General features: G+C 49.5%; 1 protein-coding gene across 1 annotated transcript in view; it reads right to left on the reverse strand.

Moving 5' to 3' along the window:
- The window catches only part of ALPK3 (alpha kinase 3), a 48156-nt gene extending 27962 nt beyond the window's left edge, over positions 1-20194 (reverse strand). The window contains exons 1-2 of the mRNA XM_063142276.1: positions 19930-20194; positions 10296-10417 (exon numbers count right to left, since the gene is read on the reverse strand). Of these exons, the coding sequence (XP_062998346.1) occupies positions 10296-10417; positions 19930-20093 (286 nt within the window). The 5' untranslated portion in view covers positions 20094-20194. The remainder of the gene's footprint in view (positions 1-10295; positions 10418-19929) is intronic.
- Positions 20195-22538: the final 2344 nt, after the last annotated feature.

Below are 22538 nucleotides of genomic sequence, written 5' to 3' on the forward strand. Positions count from 1 at the left end.
CCACTAGATGTTTTGGACTTCAATGCCCAGCAGCCCCAGCCAGCACAGCCAACGGGAAGAAATGTGGGTTGTCACCCAAGACATCTGGAGGGTCCCAGGCTGGGGAATGCTGGTATAAAGGGTTAGTTAGGTCCCTGTCTTGAAGAGTTTACAATCTGAAAATTCAACGCGGGAGAGACAGCCGAGGAAGGAGAAGGAGGCGGAGCGGGAAATATTTCAATCACAAGAGTTTATGGGGAGGGATGTTGACCTCGACTTGGTGTCCAGATCGCAACTTAATCTAAAATATCTTCCAAACGTGGGTCACACCAGGACACGACGCATTGTGATTTAGGCCTCCGCAAACAAAATTCCAAAATCTGATCCATCAAGACGTCAGCATGATCCACAAAACCCAAGTTCTGTTGGGGCTTAAATGCCCTTTTGGGGGGGTCTAAAACAAACAATCTTACGGCAAGTATTACCCTGAATTCAAAAGAGAAGGAGAAGTTGGCCGTTTTGCACCAGGAGCGAAGGAAAAGACAAAAACAAGTGTATAGTTAAGCATGGCTTTGGTAGAAGGGTTCAGATCAGGTGGTTTCTGGCGGTCACATTTGACATAGACGGCAGATGAGAACATCCCAGGCTGTTCGAGGAAGTGAGCGTGCTCCGGTGGATTGAAGCCTAAGGTTAAAAAACAGACACTTCGCCCGGGGCCAAGAGCTCCATGGAGAACCAAGCATCACAACCTGTAAACCGAACCCAAAGTTTCCACTGGACCCAAGTAACAGCGATTGCATCACAGGATGCTTGTGTCCTACAAATGCCATTGGACGGCAGATGCCGCCTGCCTTTTCTGTCCAATGACATCATGATCCGTGTGCGCCCGGCTGCTTCTGAGCCAAACGGACGATATTCTTGCTAGGATCAACCACGTGCATATGGAACTGAGGTTGGGGGGGGGGGGAGGATTGCCAGCCAATCTCCAAAGCTGCCCCCCACCAGGCAAACAGAAGTTACCACTTCACCTTATAAAGCAGCTTGCACCAGTCTTAATGCTCACGTGTTGCGGGGAGATGGTCTTCACAGTGTGGAGTTTGCACCCAGGGCCCCTCTTAGAACCTAGACAGCCCCCCAGGAAGAATTCGGAGGATATTCAGGCTCATTATGTTTTTTATTTATTCAAAGCATTCTTTATCCCGCCCTTCGGCCAAAAAGGCTCCCAGCGCGACTTTAGGCAATAAGACAGTCCCGGGCTTACAATCTAAAAGACACAGCATGAAAGGAAATGGGACTGGGAGGGAAGAGGGGGGGAAAGCAAATTCAGGCACTAGAGGCTTAAAGTTGCAAATTCCAACATTCAACAACAACAGCCCAAAAGCTGGAAAACCAGCAAATGATGGATGGCTGCAGGAAAGGATGTGTCCACCTGGGCAAGACCTATTGAAACAAATGGGATTGAAGTTAATCTCATTCATTTCAACGGGTCTACTCTTTGTAGGACTAACATTGGATACTATGCCTGAATTGAGACCCCAGGAGGGCCAGATTTGTCCCCCTGGCCTGAGATCCTGCCCCCCCTAACCTGAAACATTCCCACTCCGTTCTTTGATCTTTGGGGTGTAATGCAGGGTCCGCCACATCCTCTCGCCACACCTGCCAAAACAGGTCCTTTATGCAAATGCGCCCACGGCATTATTTATTTATTTATTTATTTTATTACATTTAGATACCGCCCCACAGCCGAAGCTCTCTGGGCGGTTTACAACATTATTTGTTTCGGGGTGGGTTTTCTTCTAAACCCAGGATGCCAGAGCTTTTGCAGGACAGCACTTGGAGGTGACCCGAGCCTAAGGCTGCTGAGCCCACCCCCCACCCACCCCCGCCGGTCACAAAGGCCCAGCGAGGGTCAAGTTCTGCGGCACAGAGGGGGCTTGGATTTGTTTCCACTGGGGGGAGGGAGCCACACACCCTCTCTAAATCCTCTCTGCTTTGCCCTCTCCAGAAAGCCGGCTTCTCCTCCCCATTTCTAAAACCAGCCGCCCAGCCAAGGTCACCTCCAGCGCCGCTGGTTCCAGCCTCTTCCCCTCCCCTGCTTAGATCATTTTTGCACTTGGGTGCAGTTCAAACCCTTACTCAGCTCCCAAGCACCCGACACCTTGCAGTGGCACGCCAACACCTGGCCTCCTCTCTCCCCACCACCTCAACCCCTCACATGTCCAGCTTTCTCTCTCGGCAGTTCCCAGGGCTAAGTGACGCGCTGCGTTCAATACGTATTTATTGACGGATTCATTTCCTTATTCGTTACCTTTTCTGTATCGCCCGATAGCCAAAGATCTCTGGGCGGTCCACAGCCATTCAAACCGTGAAATGCAACACGATGAAATAGGCTAGGAAGGTTTAACGGTTTAAAACTACAGTATAATTTTATTTTTATTTTTTAAAAACTTAGCAGCAGTGCAAAGGTGTAAATTACAGCAATGGTTGTTTTTTTTTAAAAAAAGCAGAAACTGAAAGACCTGGAAAAATAAGGTCTTCTCCTGGTGCTAGAAAGAGCACAATGTAGGTCCCTGGGGGAATGCCTTCCACAAACAGGGTGCCACAGCAGATAAGGCCCTCTTCTTAGTGGCCACCCATGTATTATTATTATATTTATTTGTATCCTGCCTTTTGCCCAATGCTGGGCCTCAAGGCGGCCTTACAAAGTTTAAAACATACATTGTAAAACCTAGGAAAAATAAAACAAAACACAGACGTTTAAAATACACAACAAAATTATAAGTCATTAACATAGATGGAGGGCCAGATTATTCTCCAAAGGCCTGCTGGAACAAACAGGTTTTAGCCTGCTTCTGAAAGCCCGTCAAGGAGGGAGCCAGTCTAGCTTCCCCGGGAAGAGAGTTCCAGAGCACTGGAGCAGCCACCGAGAAGGCCCTCTCCCCGTGTTCCCACCAAGCGCACCTGTGAAGATGGTGGGACTGAAAGAAGGGCTTCTCCAGAAGATCTCAAAGCACGGGCAGGCTCATAAGGGAGAATACGGTCTTTCAAATAACCTGGACCCGAGCCATATAGGGCTTTATAGGTCATAACCAGCACTTTGAATTGTACCCGGAAACAGACTGGAAGCCAAGTGTGTTTTAACAGGGGAGTTGTGTGCTCCCTGTAACCAGCCCCAGTGTAGCTGGTCCTCCCCGTTTTGTTTACCTTGGTGTAAGCGGGGCAGAAAGAAAAACGCGGACACGTATGGGAGGTTTGAACCCTCCTACCCTGCCGTTCCCCACCCGAAAAAATCTTTCAGCCTGCCCTCCATGGCGGGCTAAAAGAAAGAGAAAAAATCAATGAAGTTTTTTCTCTCTTCCTTTTTTTTTAGTTCCTGTGGTGGCGGGAATTCAGGAGTAGCTGGGTAGGAAACTTTAGACCTCCCTTACCTGCATACATTGATCCTGATCTGGATCGGGGGCCCACATACTTACACTAAGGGGAGGATCAGCTGCATGACGTGTAAATAAGTAGAATGCTGTTCAGTCCTTGGGACCACAATACCTGACGGAACGCCTCTCCCGACATGAACCTACCTGAACACTGTGCTCAACATCTAAGGTCCTCCTCCGAGTGCCTACTCCAAGGGAAGCTCGGAGGGCAGCAGCAAGAGAGAGAGCCTTTTCAGTGGTGGCCCCCCAATTATGGAATGATCTCCCCGATGAGGCTCGCCTGGCGCCAACATTGTTATCTTTTCAGAGCCAGGTCAAGACCTTTCTCTTCTCCCAGGCATTTAACAGCATTTAACAACATATGCTAAGTTTTGGGTTTTTTTTTAATGGACCCCAGAACTGTTGTTGTTTAAAAATGGATACTGTTTTATACTGTTGTTTTTATATTTTTTTGATGGTTTTAAATTTTGTATACTTTTTTAATGTCCACTGTTTTTAACTTTTGTAAACCCCCCAGAGAGCTTCAGCTATGGGGTGGTATATAAATAAATAAATAAATAAATTCCCTCCATCGAGCTAATGTTTGCTCTGTCCCTTCCAGTCAAAGCCTTTGCCTGAACACCGGCACAGAGTTCAGGAGGCGGTCGTGGCTCAGCAGCAGAGCAGCAGCGTTGAAAAGAGAAGGTCCTAGGAGGGCCTCAATCCACTACCACCCCAGCGCTTCCGCTTAAACAGGACCGTGGGGAGTAGGGCTCCCTCCCACCGCCAGACACCCAGGAGCACGTGTTCCCTGGGGCACAGCATCTCTCGAGAACTGGAGCCGCAAACCTTTGACCTGTTGTCACATGCGCCTCGCGCAACAGCAGGGCGCAAGCGATAAGCCGCAGGCAGTGCGCCAAACGTCAAAGGAAGCCACTTTGGGGAGGGGGGGTGGGTCGAGAACTGACAGCTCCGTGAAGAAATCCAGCCCTCCTTCTGATAACCCGACATCTCTGTCTTCCTTGAAAGGAAGGGGAAAGACAGAAATGCACAAAGGGAGAGCGAGGGAGCAGGGGCCTCAGCTAGCCCTCCCTGGTGTAGCGCGACAGAGGGGTGAAGATCTCGCAGTATTTTCATCGCGAGATCTCCCCCTCTGTTTACATGTGGCGCGCGACGACCTCGGAGGGAGAGGACGTCACGCCCGCCATTTTGGGTTATTTTTTGTTAAAGAAGAAGAGCGCACAAACGCTTGTGCGTAAAAGGTAAGGGTTTTTTTATTTTAAATAAGTTTTCCTGCTCCCCCCACCCCACCTCCGATGGCCGCAGAGCTCCTAGCTCCTTGCGAGTAACCGCGAGGAGCCAGGACAAACCGCGACGCCCGTACACACGGTCCGCGGTCTCGGGATCAGTCTGAGACTGTGGAAAAAGCGGGCTCAAAGGCTAGGGTGAGAACCCGGGGAAAGGGAGGGATCATCCCTCCCTGCTCCCGGGATCCCCTGTGCGTCATGTGGACGCACAGGGACAATTCCTGGGACCACCCCGGGATATCGCTCCGTCTATCTATGGCCAGGGTCCCAAGCAGCGGCTCCCACCTCCCATCTTCCGTGGCTATTTCCTGGCTCAGGGATATAAAAGGGGTAAGGCCATTCTCTAGTTTGTGTGCTCTGCACTCAGTCTCAATCTGTTTTCTGGGAACCCGGAAGAGAATGCCCAGAAATCGGGCTCATCAGCAAGTCACTCCAACGGTTCTTAGTCCTCACTCATCCCCATATTTCAGCCACCTTCAGAATGGCCTGCTTGCAAGGAAAGGGGGAGAACACTGCTTGTGAACTGTTTCCATTGCAGCTGGAACGGAACTAAGCATTTATAAGAACAACCACATAACTTTAATTGTCGGTGCTCGCATTTGCTTGTTTTCCTCTTCCCTCCTCGTGTTTTTTTCCTTCTGTGTCGTGCCTTTTGGGCTTGCGACCCTGCAGTTTTGTTTTTATCGATCTTACGCAAACCGCTTGGCTGAAGCGGAGGGGCGGGATGGAACGCTATAAAGAAACAACTACTGGTCGATCTTTCCCCGAGTCTACTCTGACTCATCAGATATGGTTGTCATCCAGCTATCAAAACTTTGAGCCAACCTTGGGGGAAAGTTCCATGTCAGATCCCACCTGAATACCATTTTCAAAGAGAGAATCCTGGGTAATTCGCCTTGTCCCCGGCCCCTGGGGAAACAGACTGGTCCGTTAGGGCATGGCAGCTACTGAATTCAGCAAAGAGGCCGGAGTGCCAGACGGATCAACCCTCCCTGTCCCTTCAGCAGTTATTCTGGCCAAGGATCACAGGAGTGACGCAGCTGGAGAGGTCGTAACAGGAGCTGCCCGCTCCCCTCTCTCACTCTTACTCTCTTTTTGCCCCCAGCAGCATGGAGAAGAGCTCTCCAAGAACCGGGTTAGCCCTTTTCCCTGCCTGGTCTCCAGTTACACTCCTCAGACACGTCACCCTTAGCCACAGGTGTTGCTCAGGGGCACCTGGGAGTGGCTAGGAGTGAGGGGATCATGCGCTGCAGAAGCAATCCCACCACCACCATGCATGCGTATGCGCGAACATGCGCATACACACATATTTCACGGACGTCTCGCAGAATCACAAGCATCTCAGCCTTCGTGTTTTTATTTTTCGTAAAAGCAATATTTTAGCCGTCGTGGCTGCAGGAAACAGCCCTGAACACCTGCAGGGTCTCATGGAGGCTGGTGGCTCGGAGGCCAGTGGGGCGTTGAATCCGCTCCGGGTTTCCGTCAGAACCGGTCAGAACTCTCCAAGCACCTCGGAGAGCTTCTTTAGAGTTCTGACTGGTTCAGCAGGGCACCGGGGTCAGCGAAGGCTGTTCTAGGAGAAACCACGCAGGGACTTTTGTGGGATTTGCGCATGGGTGCATAAGTCTGCTTATGATCATGACCCAGAAGATGAAGCTACTTCTTAGTCCTATCTTGATCAATTTTAATTTTATTTTTTGTGGGGGGGAGGGGGAATTAGATTCCTTTCTTTAATGGAAGTGCCGTTTGTTTTAACATTTTAACCGCTCCGGTTTTTATTGTTGCAAGGTTTAATTGTTTGAAATGGTTGTATTTCACCTTTTTTAGCAGATGAGTTGGTATTATTAATGATAATAATAAATAAATAACAACTCCCAAACAGGACTGCCCTGCCTCCTAAAAGGAAGGAAATTCTCTCAGTGGGAAATGGGTGCGGAGACTATAAATGGTTGGAATATATGGGGAAGGCCAGGCATGCATCTCGGAGACGCTATTTTTACTTGGCTTTGGGGATCATCAAGAGCTTGAAATAACAAGCCGTTGGGCAAGGAATGAAAGCAACCGGGGCCGAAATGGACAGAAGGTGGAACTCCGCAGCCGTGACAGCAGTCAAGGGTGTCCCAGCACAGCAGTAGGGCGAAGAAGGCACCGACAGGAACCCCTGTGCGGAAGGGTTGCGTCAGGAACTTCCGCAGTCCAGAGACAGTTTGTAGTAAAGTCAAATTATAGATGGTGGCGATTCAACTCGGCGCCAAAAGAAATAAAATGAAATGAAACGCGGCTCCGTGACAAGACAATCCCAGTGCCACAGACAGAATAAATCATAGAATCATAGAATAGTAGAGTTGGAAGGGGCCTATAAGGCTATCGAGTCCAACCCCCAGCTCAATGCAAGAATCCACCCTAAAGCATCCCTGACAGATGGTTGTCCAGCTGCCTCTTGAAGGCCTCTAGTGTGGGAGAGCCCACAACCTCCCTAGGTAACTGGTTCCATTGTCGTACTGCTCTAACAGTCAGGAAGTTTTTCCTGATGTCCAGCCAGAATCGGGCTTCCTGTCACTTGAGCCCGTTATTCCGTGTCCTGCACTCTGGGATGATGGAGAAGAGATCCTGGCCTTCATCTGTGTGACAACCTTTTAAGTATTTGAAGAGTGCTATCATGTCTCCCCTCAGTCTTCTCTTCTCCAAGCTAAACATGCCCAGTTGTTTCATTCTCTCTTCATAGGGTTTTGTTTCCAGAGCCCTGATCATCCTGGTTGCCCTCCTCTGAACACGCTCCAGCTTGTCTGCATCCTTCTTGAAGTGTGGTGCCCAGAACCATTTGGGAAAGATCCATCGGTGGCCATGCACTAGCATCGCAGACGTTACGCCAGCAGAAACCAATCCTTGCACAATGTCAATGGTGTTGGCTAGCACAACGGCTCTCTACTTGTCACACTAGCAAGCACTATCGATGATGGGCAAATCTCAGTTTCCGCTGATGCAATCTCAGCAGCGCTAGCGCACAGCCACCGGTGGATCCATCCCTGAGCCTACTGGAGAAAATTTCCACCATTTTCAAGGTTTTCGAAGCGTTTGGCATGATTCTCTTTTAGAGAAAGAGAGAGAGAGAAAGATTTTTGCTTTTCTCCTGGAGACGATGCTAAAAAAAAGCAGACTGGAAGAAGGGGAATGACATCGGGACCGCCGTTTCCTCTTGCTCTCTCTCTGGTATCCATCACAATGTGATGAGAAGCCGTTTGAGTTTGAAGGCAAGGCACGGACACTGTGGTTTAAGCACCAGTCTTAAGAAATCAACCCGAAGGGCTGGAGAAAAGGAAAAACCCTTGCGAATTATTTCCAGCCGTGCAAGAGCGTGCACAGCTCCGAGCTGTTATCGAAAGAACAGCTCCGACCCGCAACCATTTATCTTGGTCTGTCGAATGAAAACAGAAACTCCTCAAAGGGCTGTTTTGTCAGGACGCTTGGGAGATTGGCTTGAAGTGGAGAGAACTGGCTATTAGCTGCCCCTGGAGCAGAACTAGGAAACGGATTGCAACTGGATATCAGCATAAACTCTGAAGAGAAGAGATCATGGAAAAGACACAAATGTCGGAAGGCCGAACTATATATGGTTCTGGCAAATAGGTTTATTTTTGTGTGCCTTCCTCTCTCATATAAAGCATGAGCAAGGGGGGGGGGAGACTTACTTCTCCCACCGACCCACCTAGTGAGAGGAACTGAGGCCTTTGCTAGACCAGGGGTTATGCCAGGCTGATACCCAGGATCGCCCCTGTGTGTCCAGATGACGCACAGGGGATCCCGGGCTCAGGCAGAGATCAATCCTCCCTGGCCCCGGGATAAAGCCTACCCCTTGGGGCCCGCTTTTTCTTGCAATCTCAGGCTGAGCCCGAGACCGCGAGCATGTGGCCCATTTTCACAGCTTTTCCTGGCTCCACACAATTACTCGTGAGGAGCTGGGAGCCGCGCACGGGGTGCAGGGTGGGGGGGAGCGGGGAAACCCCAATTTTTTTAAAAAAAAAACCCTTACCTTGGCACACGTGCATTCATGCGCTTTGTTCCTTTAAAAAAAAATGGCGGACACGACGGCTCTCTACTTGAGTCACCTCGCGTTACATGTAGACGAGGGCGGGATCTCGTGTTATTGTCAACACAAGATCACCCCTCCTCCATCCTGGGATATCCGGTAGGTCTAGCAAAGGCCTGAATCCTCCTCAGTCATGTGCTTTATGTCCTGGGCCGGAAAGGGAGGACTTTTTTCTCCTTCTTTCAAAATACTACAACCCGATGGGGTCATCCCATGAAGCTGACTGGTGGGAGATTCAGGACAGATAAAAGGAAGGACTTCTTCACACAGCGCATAGTTAAACTATGGAATTCACTACCACGAGATGTGGTGGTGGCCACCAATTTTGATGGCTTTAAAAAGCGGTCGGATAAATTCCTGGAGGAGAAGGTTATCCATCGCTACTAGCCCTGATGGTTGTGTGCTACCTCCAGTATCCGAGGCAGTAAGCCTGTGTGCACAAATTGCTGGGGAACATGGGTGGGAGGGTGCTGTTGCACCATGTCCTGCTTTGTTGGTCCCTGGTCGACAGCTGGTTGGCCACTGCGTGAACAGAGTACTGGACTAGATGGACCCTCGGTCTGATCCAGCAGGGCTGTTCTGATGGTTTTAACTGTTTCTACATTTATTTTTTTACTTAGAAAATTTGTGTACTATTCCATATCTGAAACAGATTCCAGAGCAGTGAACATAAGAAGTAAATCAGTGACGATATGAAGATTAAATCCTCATTCCTGATACGTTAGAGCAACACAACTGGCCCCAATCTGCTGCCAAAATCAGACCTCCCTAAACGCCTGACATCATACACCTGATTTCATACACCAATGAGGCAGATGTGTGCAAATATGGCGGCTGTCATTCTGTCTAGTTTGACCCTCAGTGAAGGACATCCAGTTCTACCCTTGTATTTTATCGGCCTCCCCAGCTATCCATACTCTACGTTGATCATCTAAGGCCCTCCTCCGAGGGAGGCCCAGAAGTCAGCAACAAGGGAAAGGGCTTTCTCAGTGGTAGCCCCTCAATTACGGAAAAATCTCCCCGACAAAGCTTGTCTGGTGCCAACATTGATACCTTTTTGATACCAGGCTAAGACCTTCCTCTTCTTTCAGGCATTTCGCAGCATATGATGTGGTTTTAGTCAGCTCCTGGATTTTTCTTATTGTTTAAAACTGGTTTAGATACGTATGCATCTAGGTATGTGCTGTCTGTTTATATGTTTGTATGTAAAATGGGTTTTTATACTATGTATATTGTTATTTGTAATGGTTTTTAATCTTTCTAAACTGTCCAGAGGGTTTTGGCTATTGAGCAGTATAGAAATTGCTTTTTATACTGTATTTCGTAATTGTGTTTTAAACTGTTGGGTGTTTTACTGTGGTTTTAATTTTTGTGAACCGCCCAGAGAGCTTCGGCTATTGGGCGGTATAAAAATGTAATAAATAAATAAATAAATAAATAAATGTAATGAATGAATGAATGAATGGGTTTTGCTGCTAGCCAAATGCAAGGACTCCCATGTTGCTAACGTACCTGTTACGATGCATGTGAACTTGGCATCCGCATTCTCAGACACAGCGTACGATTTGAGAGTGGTTTCAAAGAGGGGTTGGGTCTCTTCCGTCAGCTGAGCGATGATGGCACAGAATGTGCTCCTAAAAAATATGGAGCCTAATTAGAACTCGGGCAGCATGGCTAATAAACCCGGAAGTGTCCTTCCTCCCTCTTCCTACCCACAAGGATCCGACATTCATCGCTGAGAAATTACCGGATGAGTTAAGGAGCCGGGCTGTGCAATAAACAGATCATGTGATAACTCTGCAATGGCTTTCATGGGTTATCAAAGAATTACTGCAACAACCACATGAATATCGTATAACATGAACTCATCCTTAGTATCAAAGCGGTCAGAGTAGGGACTACTTTGCCTAGGGACTCAGCCGATGTAACTTCTTTGGGGCGGTGGGTGGCAAAGTTCATCCCCATGGAAAGAAGCAGCACAGATGGGGGGGAAAACATCACCACTTTCCATGGCTGTTTGTACTCAGACTTGCCCTGCAGGACGTTTGACGGAATCTGTGCGCTCGTCCAGCCTGCATCCATGCCTCCGTGCACCCACAACCCTTTTATGCCAACTTTCAATCCCTGGACCGCTTTGTCATCTCACAGGATCAAACGGACATGCATGCATTACTGCCGCTCAATATCAGACAAAAAACCTTATGGGGAGGCATCCCCCATTTAACTTGGAGAGACGTCCTTCTGCCCGGCTGACAAAGATCCACGGATGCGCTTCAAACAGGCCATCTGGATGCGACTTATGAATTTTTATTCCGTCTAGGGAAAGGGATCCTATCCTGCAATCTTACCTAGCAGGGCTGTCGAACCTCAGGACCAAATCCAGCCTGCCCCGAGTTCCAATCCAGTCGTCCGGCTATGCCCCTCCCTCTTTCCCTGGCCCTTCCCCCTTTCTTCCATAAGCCAACCATTTCTTTTGTTTTCCACGCTTTTGTATTATTTTGGTTCTTTTAAAGCCTCTATCGTGGTTTGCTGCCAAAACCACTGATTTTTCTGCTGAATTTCAGTGATGTGGCAGGAGTGCAGCCTGTGTGGAGTCCCAGGTGTGGGAAGGGACTATCTCAAGTACCTGCACTTTGGCGTATTATTATTATTATTATTATTATTATTATTAATTTATTGCATTTTTATACCGCCCAATAGCCGAAGCTCCCTGGGCGGTTCACAAAAACTAAAACAATTAGTTTTACCACTACACTACTGCCTCCATAGCACTTTTAATGCCAATGTCCTACCATCTTCCTGTTCTTAACCTCACCTTTCCCCTTCTGGATGGATGGATGCCCATTTTCTTTAAGCTTGTCTCTGCTAGAGGTACTTTGGGGCGGGGTGGATAAAAATCAATGATTTTTTAAAAAAAAAAATCAAAAAAATCAGATTTTTTTATTTAAATCGGATTTTTTAAATAAAATGCTTTTTGAGGAACAATCTATCTAAAGATAGTTTTCTATTTAAGATACATTATAGTCCAACAGTTATTCATCATGAAATAAGGATTCGTTTTTAATTATGTAGCATGAGACTGTCTATTCACACAATGTTTAAATTTTGGGGTAAATGAATCCCATTAATCCATTCACAATGTCATGCTCTTCCAGAGGTTTCTGTAAGATTATTGGGCAATTTTTCTATCTAGAAGATATTATCACAGATGCTTGGTTTTACAGTTCTCAAAACTGGGAATTTGTGTCTGCAGAGATCACAATCCCATTGTTCCTTTGCAAATCTATGTACACAGAATCAACCCCTTATAGAATCATAGAATAGTAGAGTTGGAAGGGGCCTATAAGGCCATCGAGTCCAACCCCCTGCTCAATGCAGGAATCCACCCTAAAGCATCCCTGTCAGGTGGTTGTCCAGCTGCCTCTTGAAGGCCTCTAATGTGGGAGAGCCCACAACCTCCCTAGGTAACTGATTCCATTGTCTTACTGCTCTAACAGTCAGGAAGTTTTTCCTGATGTCCAGCTGGAATCTGGCTTCCTTTAACTTGAGCCCTTTATTCCGTGTCCTGCACTCTGGGAGGATCGATACGAGATCCTGGCCCTCCTCTGTGTGACAACCTTTTAAGTATTTGAAGAGTGCTATCATGTCTCCCCTCAATCTTCTCTTCTCCAGGCTAAACATGCCCAGTCTTTCAGTCTTATCTCTTAAGTGCTAAGTTTAAAAAAATTCAATGAATTCAATGCACTTTTGGGGAGGGGGGGAAGTCACATGATTAAATCGAGTCTTTCTGAGTAGTGATTTAAATCGTGATTTAAATCGTGATTTAAATCAAATTGATTTAAATCAAATCCACCCTGCTTCGGGGTTTTATCTCCTGCATCTCATCCCACTTGCTGCTATTTATTCTACTCTTCAAAACAGGGACCTTTGGCATTTTCTAATTATTTTTTTTCCAAAGAGAAAGCAGCACGCACACAAACACCCATAATCATGCCTGTGCCAAACCCAAATGTACATCGATGCGCATGGTGCAAGTGCCCTTGTTGCATGGCATAAACGTGTTCAGGTTGCTTTATCCTGAACTTAGTATTAGAGATTTTTCTGATCGGGGGTTCGGTAATGAGATGGCCAGAAAAGAGATGCATGTAAATTAAGTGGCAGGGGGCCTGTAGGAAAAAAGGAAACCCTGTTTGCAACAAGAAGGAAAAGACAGGAAGCCATGCAGGTCACTGGAACTCTGTTTCGTGAATAAATAAGTCACTTACAACCACGGCTGCAAAAATCCACACACCCTTAGAAACTGGATACTAGTGGCTAGGAATTTGAAATAGTTTCCTAACTGCAATCTTGAGAACTAAGAGTTTGCTTTAAGTGGAACAGATAGGGCAAGATTCTCAGGGATCCGAATTCTTCGCCTGATGCTCCCATACCATTTGGTATGCACAGAATTGCAGATATGAACAGTGAAATGCTTTTTGGAGGTCATCCATACCAGCACTCTGAATGCATTCCAGATAGTTTTGTTTTTGTCCACCCCGCTTTCCTGCAATTTCCCTTCTACGTTTTTGTCTGGGGGTGTGGTGGTTAAATAACATTGCAGCACATGACTGCTTTTGTGCGCTCATGTACGCGCCCCAATCCATCTGCTGGGAAACATCAAGGAGCGTTGAGGCGGGATCTTGCAGAAGCAGGCTTAGCCTGTGCTAAAATAAAATTAGCAAGGCATCTAGATAAATTGGGGGGAATGGAAGGGATGGAGCAAATTCACCACAGGTGGGCAGGCTGGATAACAAGCAGCAGCACAGCATAAGGCTCCGATCCAGATCAATTGTGCAAAACCAGATGCTGCTTCAATAGGTTACTGGCTTTTGTGCAAACACACACACATGCACACAAGTGGAGGTGCAGACAGTGACAATCAGGTAGCACAAAGCTGGGCCACCTGGGGACCTCCAGATGTTTGGGACCACAACGCCCACAACTCTTGGCTCCAGGTTTTGAGGCGGGGGGCTTGGGAAAGACACCATTAATGGGCCACCTCTCTTAGTGAGTCCTCCCTTTTCACTGCCATTGTCACCAGCTACTGCTCCTCTTCCTCATCACTGCCATTCTCTGCCAGGCAGACCACCAGTGAGCAATGAGGCATCTGCCATCCCAACTTCTCACACACATCCCACTGCCATCTGGGCCTTCATTGTGTTCGACTGCAAGTCCCTTAATTCACAGTCCGCAGAGCTGTAATTGGCCACACTGGCTAGAGTTGCCGCCCCACACAACTGAAGGGTGCTAGGTTGGAAAAAGACTGATCTAGTACTCGCCCCTAGACAGGAGACAGATCAAGAGCCCCGAGGGAAAATCGGGTTTCCTTACCGTCATTTCTCCGTCCCCGCATTTGTCCCTCATTACTTCCTCTTTTGAAAGAGGAAGTAAACAACATGCACGTGGCCCATTCAGTGGGCCATTTCGATTGCGCTGCTTCTCCTGCACACAGCTGGAGAGAGCGGCAACTTCCGTCTTTATTTTAGATCGGACTTACAGGGGTGTTTTTTTCGTGGCACAGAGAAGGCAAGAAGGGGTGGGAGGGGCGTGGGAAGCAGATGACTTCATGAGAGGGACCCACGAAAATCCACGAGTGCCCAGTAATGAGCGTGCAATAAAACACTCATCTGATGGAGCTCCTAGCAAGACGCAAAACATTTTTTTTAATTATTATTATTACTTTTTTCTGTCAAGTGTACACAGTTTCATACGGCGAAGGCATCCTCTTAAAGTACCAATGGATTCAGAAGTGTCCGGACAGCGTTTCTTTGCCCTTAAGCAACAACGCTGTGTATCCCACACACTTTCCCCCGACCCTTTATTTTTAAAAGAGAGCAAGGAAAATGTCACACGAGCAAGCACAAACATGCAAGGTCACTGTGGCCACTGTCAGTGCGGTTAGTACTCCTGAACAGGCAGGCTGCTTGTACCGAAGTCTCGACCGGGGTGATGGTGTGTAAGTCAGACAAGACTTAAGACAGTATGATTTACCTTCCAAGGCTGGAGGGAGATAATCGGTTGATTGGTAAGCTAAGCAGAGACAGCAAACAAAACCATTAGGATGTTTTAAATTGGGGGGGGGGGGGAAGCATAGAAAGGAGTTTAAACAACAGCAATTAGGATGTATTAAATCAATTCGCTCGCGCAGATCAGCGATTCTATTATTATGTAGCTGCCTTTGACCGCCTGCAAGTATAAGCGAAGGATGCTGCAAACTGTAACTAAAGGCTGTGAATGAAAACGGTTGTTAACAACAGGGGATAAACTTCGGGAAGGCGCACTGGGCTACGTTTCCCCGAAACCGTTACTTGTCTTGTAAAGCGCCTGCTTTGTGGTGAGCGCGAAGCAATTAGCTGGCGTTCTGAAGCAGGGGAGATGCGTCCCCACCTTTTTCACAACGAGGCTGAGATTGGGTCGCTTACCTAGGTATGTGTACGCCCACCGGTGTTGGCCGCCATTTCCTTGGCATTGCACAAAAGGCACCCGGGGGGCAGTGCAAGCTGCAGATTTTGGAGGTGGACAAGATGCCCTTGATGCGCCCACCCCGGTGAAACAAGCTTTTCACTGTCATTGTCACCACCTGCAACTGCTCATCATCAGTGCTGCCATAAAAACGCCTTTCCCGACATGAACCCACCCAAACACTACATTCAACATTTAAGGTCCTCTTTCAGGTGCCTACTCCGTGGGAAGCTCGGAGGGTGGCAACAAGGGAGAGGGCCTTCTCTGTGGTGCCCCCCCCCCCAACTGTGGAACAATCTCCTGGCGCCGACATTGTCATCTTTTCGGCGCCAGGTCAGGACTTTTCTCTTCTCCCAGGCATTTAGCAATATGTAATGAGCCTGGGTCTGTTTGGGTTTTTTTTGGCTCATCGTTTCTAAAGTTGTTAGTGGTCTTAATTGTATGCACATTTTGTATGTTTTTGCGGTTTTTAATTTTTGTATATTGTTTTTAAATGTTTTATCTTATGTGGACTGCCCAGAGAGCTTCGGCTATGGGGCGGTATACAAATGCAATAAATAATAATAATAATAATAATAATAATAATAATAATAATAATATGAAACCAAAGGCCTATAGAATCCAGCATTCTGTTCACGCAGTAGCCAACTAAGTGCCATGGTAGGGAAGCCACAAAAGCACCCTTCCACCCAACGGGGGCCTTAGACGACTGGAGGATGTGGGTTGCGGGCCCTCGCCATGTGACCAGCCACGCCAACCCTTGACTGGGGCATTGGTAGTAATGCACCAGAGCGCCACCAGGGGTCATGACATGCCAGCTGGGACTTGTGACCTCGGCGCTAAAATCAATCCATAGGTGTCAACATGGGAAACCAGAGAGCTCTTTGAGCAGGACCTGGGCAGAGCTCTATTGGGGCACAACATTCCGGAAAGCAGAGCTATAAATAGCCCCGGGCGGCTCTTTCGTAGCTAGCAGCCGTTCACCTCTCTTCCTCTTAAAATCTCGACTGACGGGCCTTTTCGAGGCGATAACTCCGCCATCCCCAGCCTGGTGCTCCCCCCCAGATATGTCAGACTGCCCAGGGGCTGCTGGGAGTTGCAGTCCGACACATCTGGAGGGAGGCAGCCCTAAGACTAGCAGGCAGATCTTCCACACAGCTGGAAAGCCAGCTGGTAAGTGGATCCTTAACCTTTCCATCACCAGCCGCACTCCCCGTCCCTAATCTTGTTGTGGGAACCCACCACCACCGTGCCCTCCGAGGACTCTGTTATAGGGCAGCCCACAAATCCTGTAGGCAGCTAGGTAAGTCAATGGATATCACCACTCCCCCAAGCTATGCTTCTCCAAGCCAAGCTCCGAGACCTGGAAGTAAGCCCGGTGAGAAGAAACGCCCTTGAGAAAGGGTTGAGAAGGCCCCTCTCTCGGTCCCACCACCAACACAAGTGCGCTTGGTGGGAATGCGGGAGAGGGCCTTCTCGGTGGCTGCTCCAGGGCTCTTGAACTCCCTCCCCAGGGAAGCTAAACTGGCTCCTTCGTTGCTATGCTTCCGGAGGTAGGCAAACCCGTTTTTGTTCCAGCAGGCCTTTTGTATATTTCTATTCATATGTTTTAACTCTATATGCTTTGATTTTGTAAAGCCGCCTTGAGTTCCAATACTGGGAAAAAGGTGGAGTACAAATAAATATTATTAATAATAATAATAATAATAAGTTCAGGAGCAAAGGCAGAGATGACGGGGGGAGGGTACAGGACCCTTTCCCCTCCAGGCGCTCCTCCACTTTAAATTGCGCCCAACAATAAACCCCCGGTGTTGCCGCTGTGCTGCTGCAGCACGGCTCACGACTTTCGAAGATGCTGTTTGTGCCCAGCTACAGTTTCTGGTTCTTAAGCCCTGTCTCTGTGATCCGTACAGAACGGACCACTTGCATGCACCATTCCCAGCCTTGCAAGGAGGACTAGCCAGAGACAGAAACCCTGACAGCAGCCTCGTGGAGAGAGGGAGGGAGGGACAGCGGGTGGGCTGTGAGCCAGGGGGTTGACGCAAGAGAAATTCTGCACAACCCTGGCGAGTCACCCATTGCACATGATGGTGCTTAAAGTGGGTCTCCGTCAATCTGTTTGTAATGCAAATGTTGTTGTTGTTTTTTAAAAAAAGAACACTACGCCAGCCAGAATGCTCACCTCCATTACAAGCGTCTGTCTTCCACATTAAGAATTATTAGTCAGAGAGACAGAGAGAGAAGGAACATCAGAGGTGATTTAAGGCACACGCCTGGAAAATGCTCCTGGACGATGGTGCAATTGCTTTGGCCTGCAGCTAAGCTATCACAAGGCTGCTAATGCATTACAGCAGCCTAAGCCAACCCGGCACTCTCCAGGGGACTTGGGCCACAACTCCCATCCTCCTGAGCCATAGTGGCTGGGGAAGATGGAAGCCATGATGCAAGACATCCAGAGGGTGCCAGGCTGAGGGGAGACCGCATTACCGAAACGACGGGAATGTGTTTTCGCAGGGCAGCGCTTTTCCATAACGTTTGAGAAGCAGGATTCAAACCCTAGGCTCAAATAACATCAAAGAATGCAAAACACACGGGAGTTGTCGTGTGACCAGGGGCCGGAACAGGCCCATGCTCCCCAGCCCATGTCTTTGCGCATGCATGTCTCCAGTTCAAAACAATACAGAAAAGGTGTCAACCGCTTTACAGGGAGTCACACAGCTGGTGCATCTGAGAACTGGCAAAACTTCCTCAGGACAGTCTCCCCAAACCTTTCCACAATTCTGTGAAATAGTCCAGGCTGAGATATATCACCTGTCCCAAGGTCTGTGGCTCAGTGGTAAAGCCTGTGCTTTGCATGCCAAAGTGTTCCAAGCAACGGCACACAATCCCAACGCCTGTTGACTCAGAAGTTCAACGGGCCAAATTCCAGGTCTTCGGAGTCTCAAAAACAGCCTCCGCGGTTGCAAACGTGGCCAGCAGCCCACGACGGCAGCCGGCTGCCTCACACGTGGCATTTCGCTCGTGTAGAAGTGGGGATAACTAAATGCAAAAAATAAATAATAAACTAGGGCTCCTTGTACAAGCGGGAAGAAACGGCAACGTCTAAACCAGCCTTTCACTGGTGCACCCAAGAACCTCTGGCGCTGCCCCAGATCTAATGGCTTCGAGGCAGCTGGGACAACAGCAATTCAGACCTGCAAACAAGGTCATCGTATCTGTCTCTACAAGCCTCAGCTTGTCTGGGCGGCTTTCCCCCATCTGTCCACCTGGCAGCACAAATAATCTCTTCCTGGAATCCCTCAAGGCCCAGCCGCAGAGGGCCAGATTCCAGCCTCCTCGCCTGCAAGCTGTAACTGTCTTCCCAGCCACAGGAACAAACAGATCTCTCTAGGAAATGACTATAATCAACTATTGCATCCTCCTCCATCCAATAGGCAAGTTCGTCCCTTCAAACATAGGCCAGGAAAGTTCTCTGTGTCACCCGTTCCTGGACTTTTTCCAAAACACTGCCCAGCGAGTGGAGCCAGAGTCCTCTAGCCTGGGGCTCCCATGATCTCTGAGCTGTTCTCTTTCTCCTTCATCTCCTCCTGCAAAATCCCCAATTTGTGCGGAGTTGTATCGCGGCTGCTGAGGAACGAAAGGCCAAGGCATTCAGAACACAGTCCAACGTAATCCTGTTCCTTTAAGGACAACCTTCTCCAGCCTGGCACTCTCTGGATGTGCTTGGAGCACAATCCCCATTGTCCCCAGACAGCACAGGGCTGGGAATGATGGGATGAGTAGTCCAAGCACATCCAGGTTGGGGGAGGCAGCTATAGGAATATTTCCTATGTCCAGGGCCATGAACAAGCCCTGGAATACAGGCAGATAAACAGACAGAAAATAGAAATTTAATTTCATACAATAATAATAATAATAACAACAATAATAAAAAAAACAGTTCCAGGAGAAAGGCTTGCTAGATCTAAATAGTTCAGGGACATCCCTGCAGTTCAGAGCTTCTTAAGAAGATAAAAGTGTGAGCACAGCTGGATCAGAACAAAGTTCTATCTGGTTCAGCATTGTCTTTGCAACACTGGCCAAGCAGAGGTGGTCGGGAAGCCCACAGACAGAACAGGAGGGAAACAGCCCTGCCCAGTTTTATGTCCCCAGCGCCGGGTACTCTTAAGGCAAACTGCTCCTGAACAGGGAGGCTCCATTTTCCGTCCCGTGGCTGTTCGCAGGCCTCACCTCCTGCACTTTGCCTGCGCCGCCTTTAAAGCCCTCGAACTAAGCCAGAGCCGCCCCACCCTCCACCCCTCCGCCCCCGGCCTTCGACGGAGTCCTCCCTCGGGCCCGCCGCCCGATCTTCTGCCAATCAAGGGCCGCGTTCCAAATCCCGGCCGCGTTCAACGCCCGACGACCCGGGGGGCTGGAGAACAAGCGAAGCGGCCGGGGAGAGGCGCGCCGCGACGGGGCGCACGCTTCTTCAGCCCCGCGGTGGGCTCGGAGGCGCCCCGGCGGAGCTAGGGGAGATCGGGGCGGACCGTTCCTCCCCCTCCCCAATCCCCCACCCCCTCTCCCCAGCCTGGGATTCCCAGCGCTCCCTGCCTCCCTCCCTCCCCCCCGCAGCTTGCCTTTCCCCCCGTGCCCCGACGGCGCCTACCTGTTCTCCGGGCGCACGCTAAGCAAGTAGCTGCGCCTTTCGGGCCGGTTCTCCACCAAGGGCCCGTTGTCCTCGCCGTCGCTGCCCTGCCCGGGGCTGGGCGCCGTGTAAGGTCCGTTGCCCGAGTAGGAGCGGCCCAGAGGCCTCCGCCTGGAGCCCATCATCTGCCCGGCAGCGCAGAAGCGGCGCGCTCGGCTCTCCCGGCCCGGAAAAGTCAGGGGGGGGGCGCTCGCGGAGGTCCCGGGCGGCTCCTAGTCCGTCCGTCCGTCCGCTCACTTCGGGGCAGCTCAACGCAGCGCCGCAGCCGTCAATCACCCAGGGCGGGCCGCGACCCCCGCTATTTATAGTCAGCCGCACATGGGGCTGTCAATCAGGGAGAGCGGGCGGGCCAGGGCCGGCGCTCTCCCAGCCCGGCCGTCGGGGGTCTCCCGCGCAAGGCAGCCCCGCCCCGCCGTCTAGGGCAGGTGGGGAGGAGGAGGAGGAGGAGCCTGGCAGGCGAGGAAGGCGGCCGGGGCCAGGGCTGCTAGGCGCTGCAGGGAGGCAGCAGGGCGCCCCCTCGAGGAGGAGTATATAAGAACGGGCCCGCCGTCAGATCACAGTTCCGTCTAGGCCAGAGGGGGGCAGAAAATGGGGCTCCAGAAGTTTGGGACTTCATCTCCCAGCAATTTTCCCTACCCTGTGCCTGCTTACCCTACCCTGTACCTGTTTGCATTCTCTTCCCCTCCTTATTGTTTTACTATGATTTTATTAGATTGTAAGCCTATGCGGCAGAGTCTTGCTATTTACTGTTTTACTCTGTACAGCACCATGTACATTGATGGTGCTATATAAATAAATAATAATAATAATAATAATAATTCCAGGGGGGTCCAAAACATCTGGAGATCTACTTCCTGCCCACCCCGTGATGTAGGCCAGCTTCTCCCAACCCGGCACCTGCCAGATGTGTTGGACTGCAACTCCCATCTTCGCCATGCAGCATTGGGGGGGGGAGTTGCAGTCCAACAGTGCCGGGTTGCAGGAATACGGCTTTCTGGCCCAACATCTCGTTTGCCCAGTTTCTTCAGGTGAGCCCAAATTAGTGTTTGGGCAGTGGGAGGAGGGAAAGTCCACCCTGTTCGCGTTCTCCACATCATGCCCTTGATAGGGGGGTTTAAACTCTACCCCCAACCCCAATTGTGGTACTGATTCAGATGGGGGGGTGCCTACAATTTGCATTTCAAGAAAAAAAAAGTCCTGCTCAAATGGAAGTTTGGGGGGGGGCAATGTAAATTTTGAAGCACTGGAGGTGATTTGGATTGGGACCTCACTGGGGAGCAAAGGGTTAAAGCCCCCAACCTCCATGCTAGGGTCCCAATCTGGATCAAAGGGTCCATGGTGATAATTTGGGGGAGAGGGGGGACACCTGTACTCAAAGGCAGAAAGCGACCTGTAGTTCAACCTTTGTTTTTTGTTTTGTTTTACCAAAACAAACAAGACACAATCAGCCAAGGAGTCAGGATCCCAGCATATGGAAAGCCTCCCCCACGACTGCCATGGTCCCAATGAAATCACATGCAGACACCCGGAGTGGCTAATAGCCCAAGGATGGAAGCAAGCAATGGTGTCTCCTTCAACTCACTCCAACAATTATTATTATTATTATTTATTTATATAGCACCATCAATGTACATGGTGCTGTACAGCGTAAAACAGTAAATAGCAAGACCCTGCTGCATAGGCTTACATTCTAAAATCATAGTAAAGCAATAAGGAGGGGAAGGGAAACAAGCTCTGAGACATGGGCAAAGAGTTATTTATCCTCCTCTTTCCCAACGCAAACAATAACAGCAGTTCTGTCAAGAATTCCCCATCTCAGTTATAACCAGTTGCTCACTGCTCCTCCCCTATGTTGCTTTGCACATAGAAGTGAGTGCTTGGCCTGCGTTAGGGCAGTGGTGCCATCAAGGTAGGACTACCTGGCAGACGTCTGGGGCCCCAGCCAGCAGAAATGAATGGGCCCCACATGCAACAAGGCCAGCTTACCAGTGAAGTAATAAACATTATCATCCAAACAGCAACACACACGCACACCACCTAATCCAAATGATTGTTAAATCAGCACCTAAAATTAGGTAACTGACCCATTGCATTAAAATCTCCGACAGAGCTATCCACACGGGGATTGGGTGGGAAATTTGAAGAGTCCTTTGACTGTATTTTGGCTCATGCAAGAGAAAACAGCTGAGATGCATAATTAGGGGACGGTCTTGAAATCCTGGACAATACTGGGGTCCAGATAGAAGATTTCAGCAGTTATTATAACTCCAGACGAAAGAATTAGCTGGTGCTATCCTCTGGTGGCAGTTGTGGGAATGGCAGCAGGTCTCGTATTGCTGTAGCTACTGTACCTCTAACCCGGGAAGCAGCAATCCTCCCAGGCTTCTGGGAATTTGAGATGCACCTGCAATTCGCCACACTGTGTTGTTTCGCGTGACAATTCCTGGGATTCAAAGGTGAACGTCCGGAGGTCGGTGGTAGCAGCGGCACCTCCTTTGCCTGCAGAAGGTCTTGGGGTCGATCCTCCATATCTCCAGGTAAAATGATCAGGTGGCAAGTAATGGAGGGAA

The sequence above is a fragment of the Elgaria multicarinata genome, chromosome 16 (genome assembly GCF_023053635.1).
Source record: "Elgaria multicarinata webbii isolate HBS135686 ecotype San Diego chromosome 16, rElgMul1.1.pri, whole genome shotgun sequence".
In the NCBI taxonomy this organism is placed as follows: domain Eukaryota; kingdom Metazoa; phylum Chordata; class Lepidosauria; order Squamata; family Anguidae; genus Elgaria; species Elgaria multicarinata.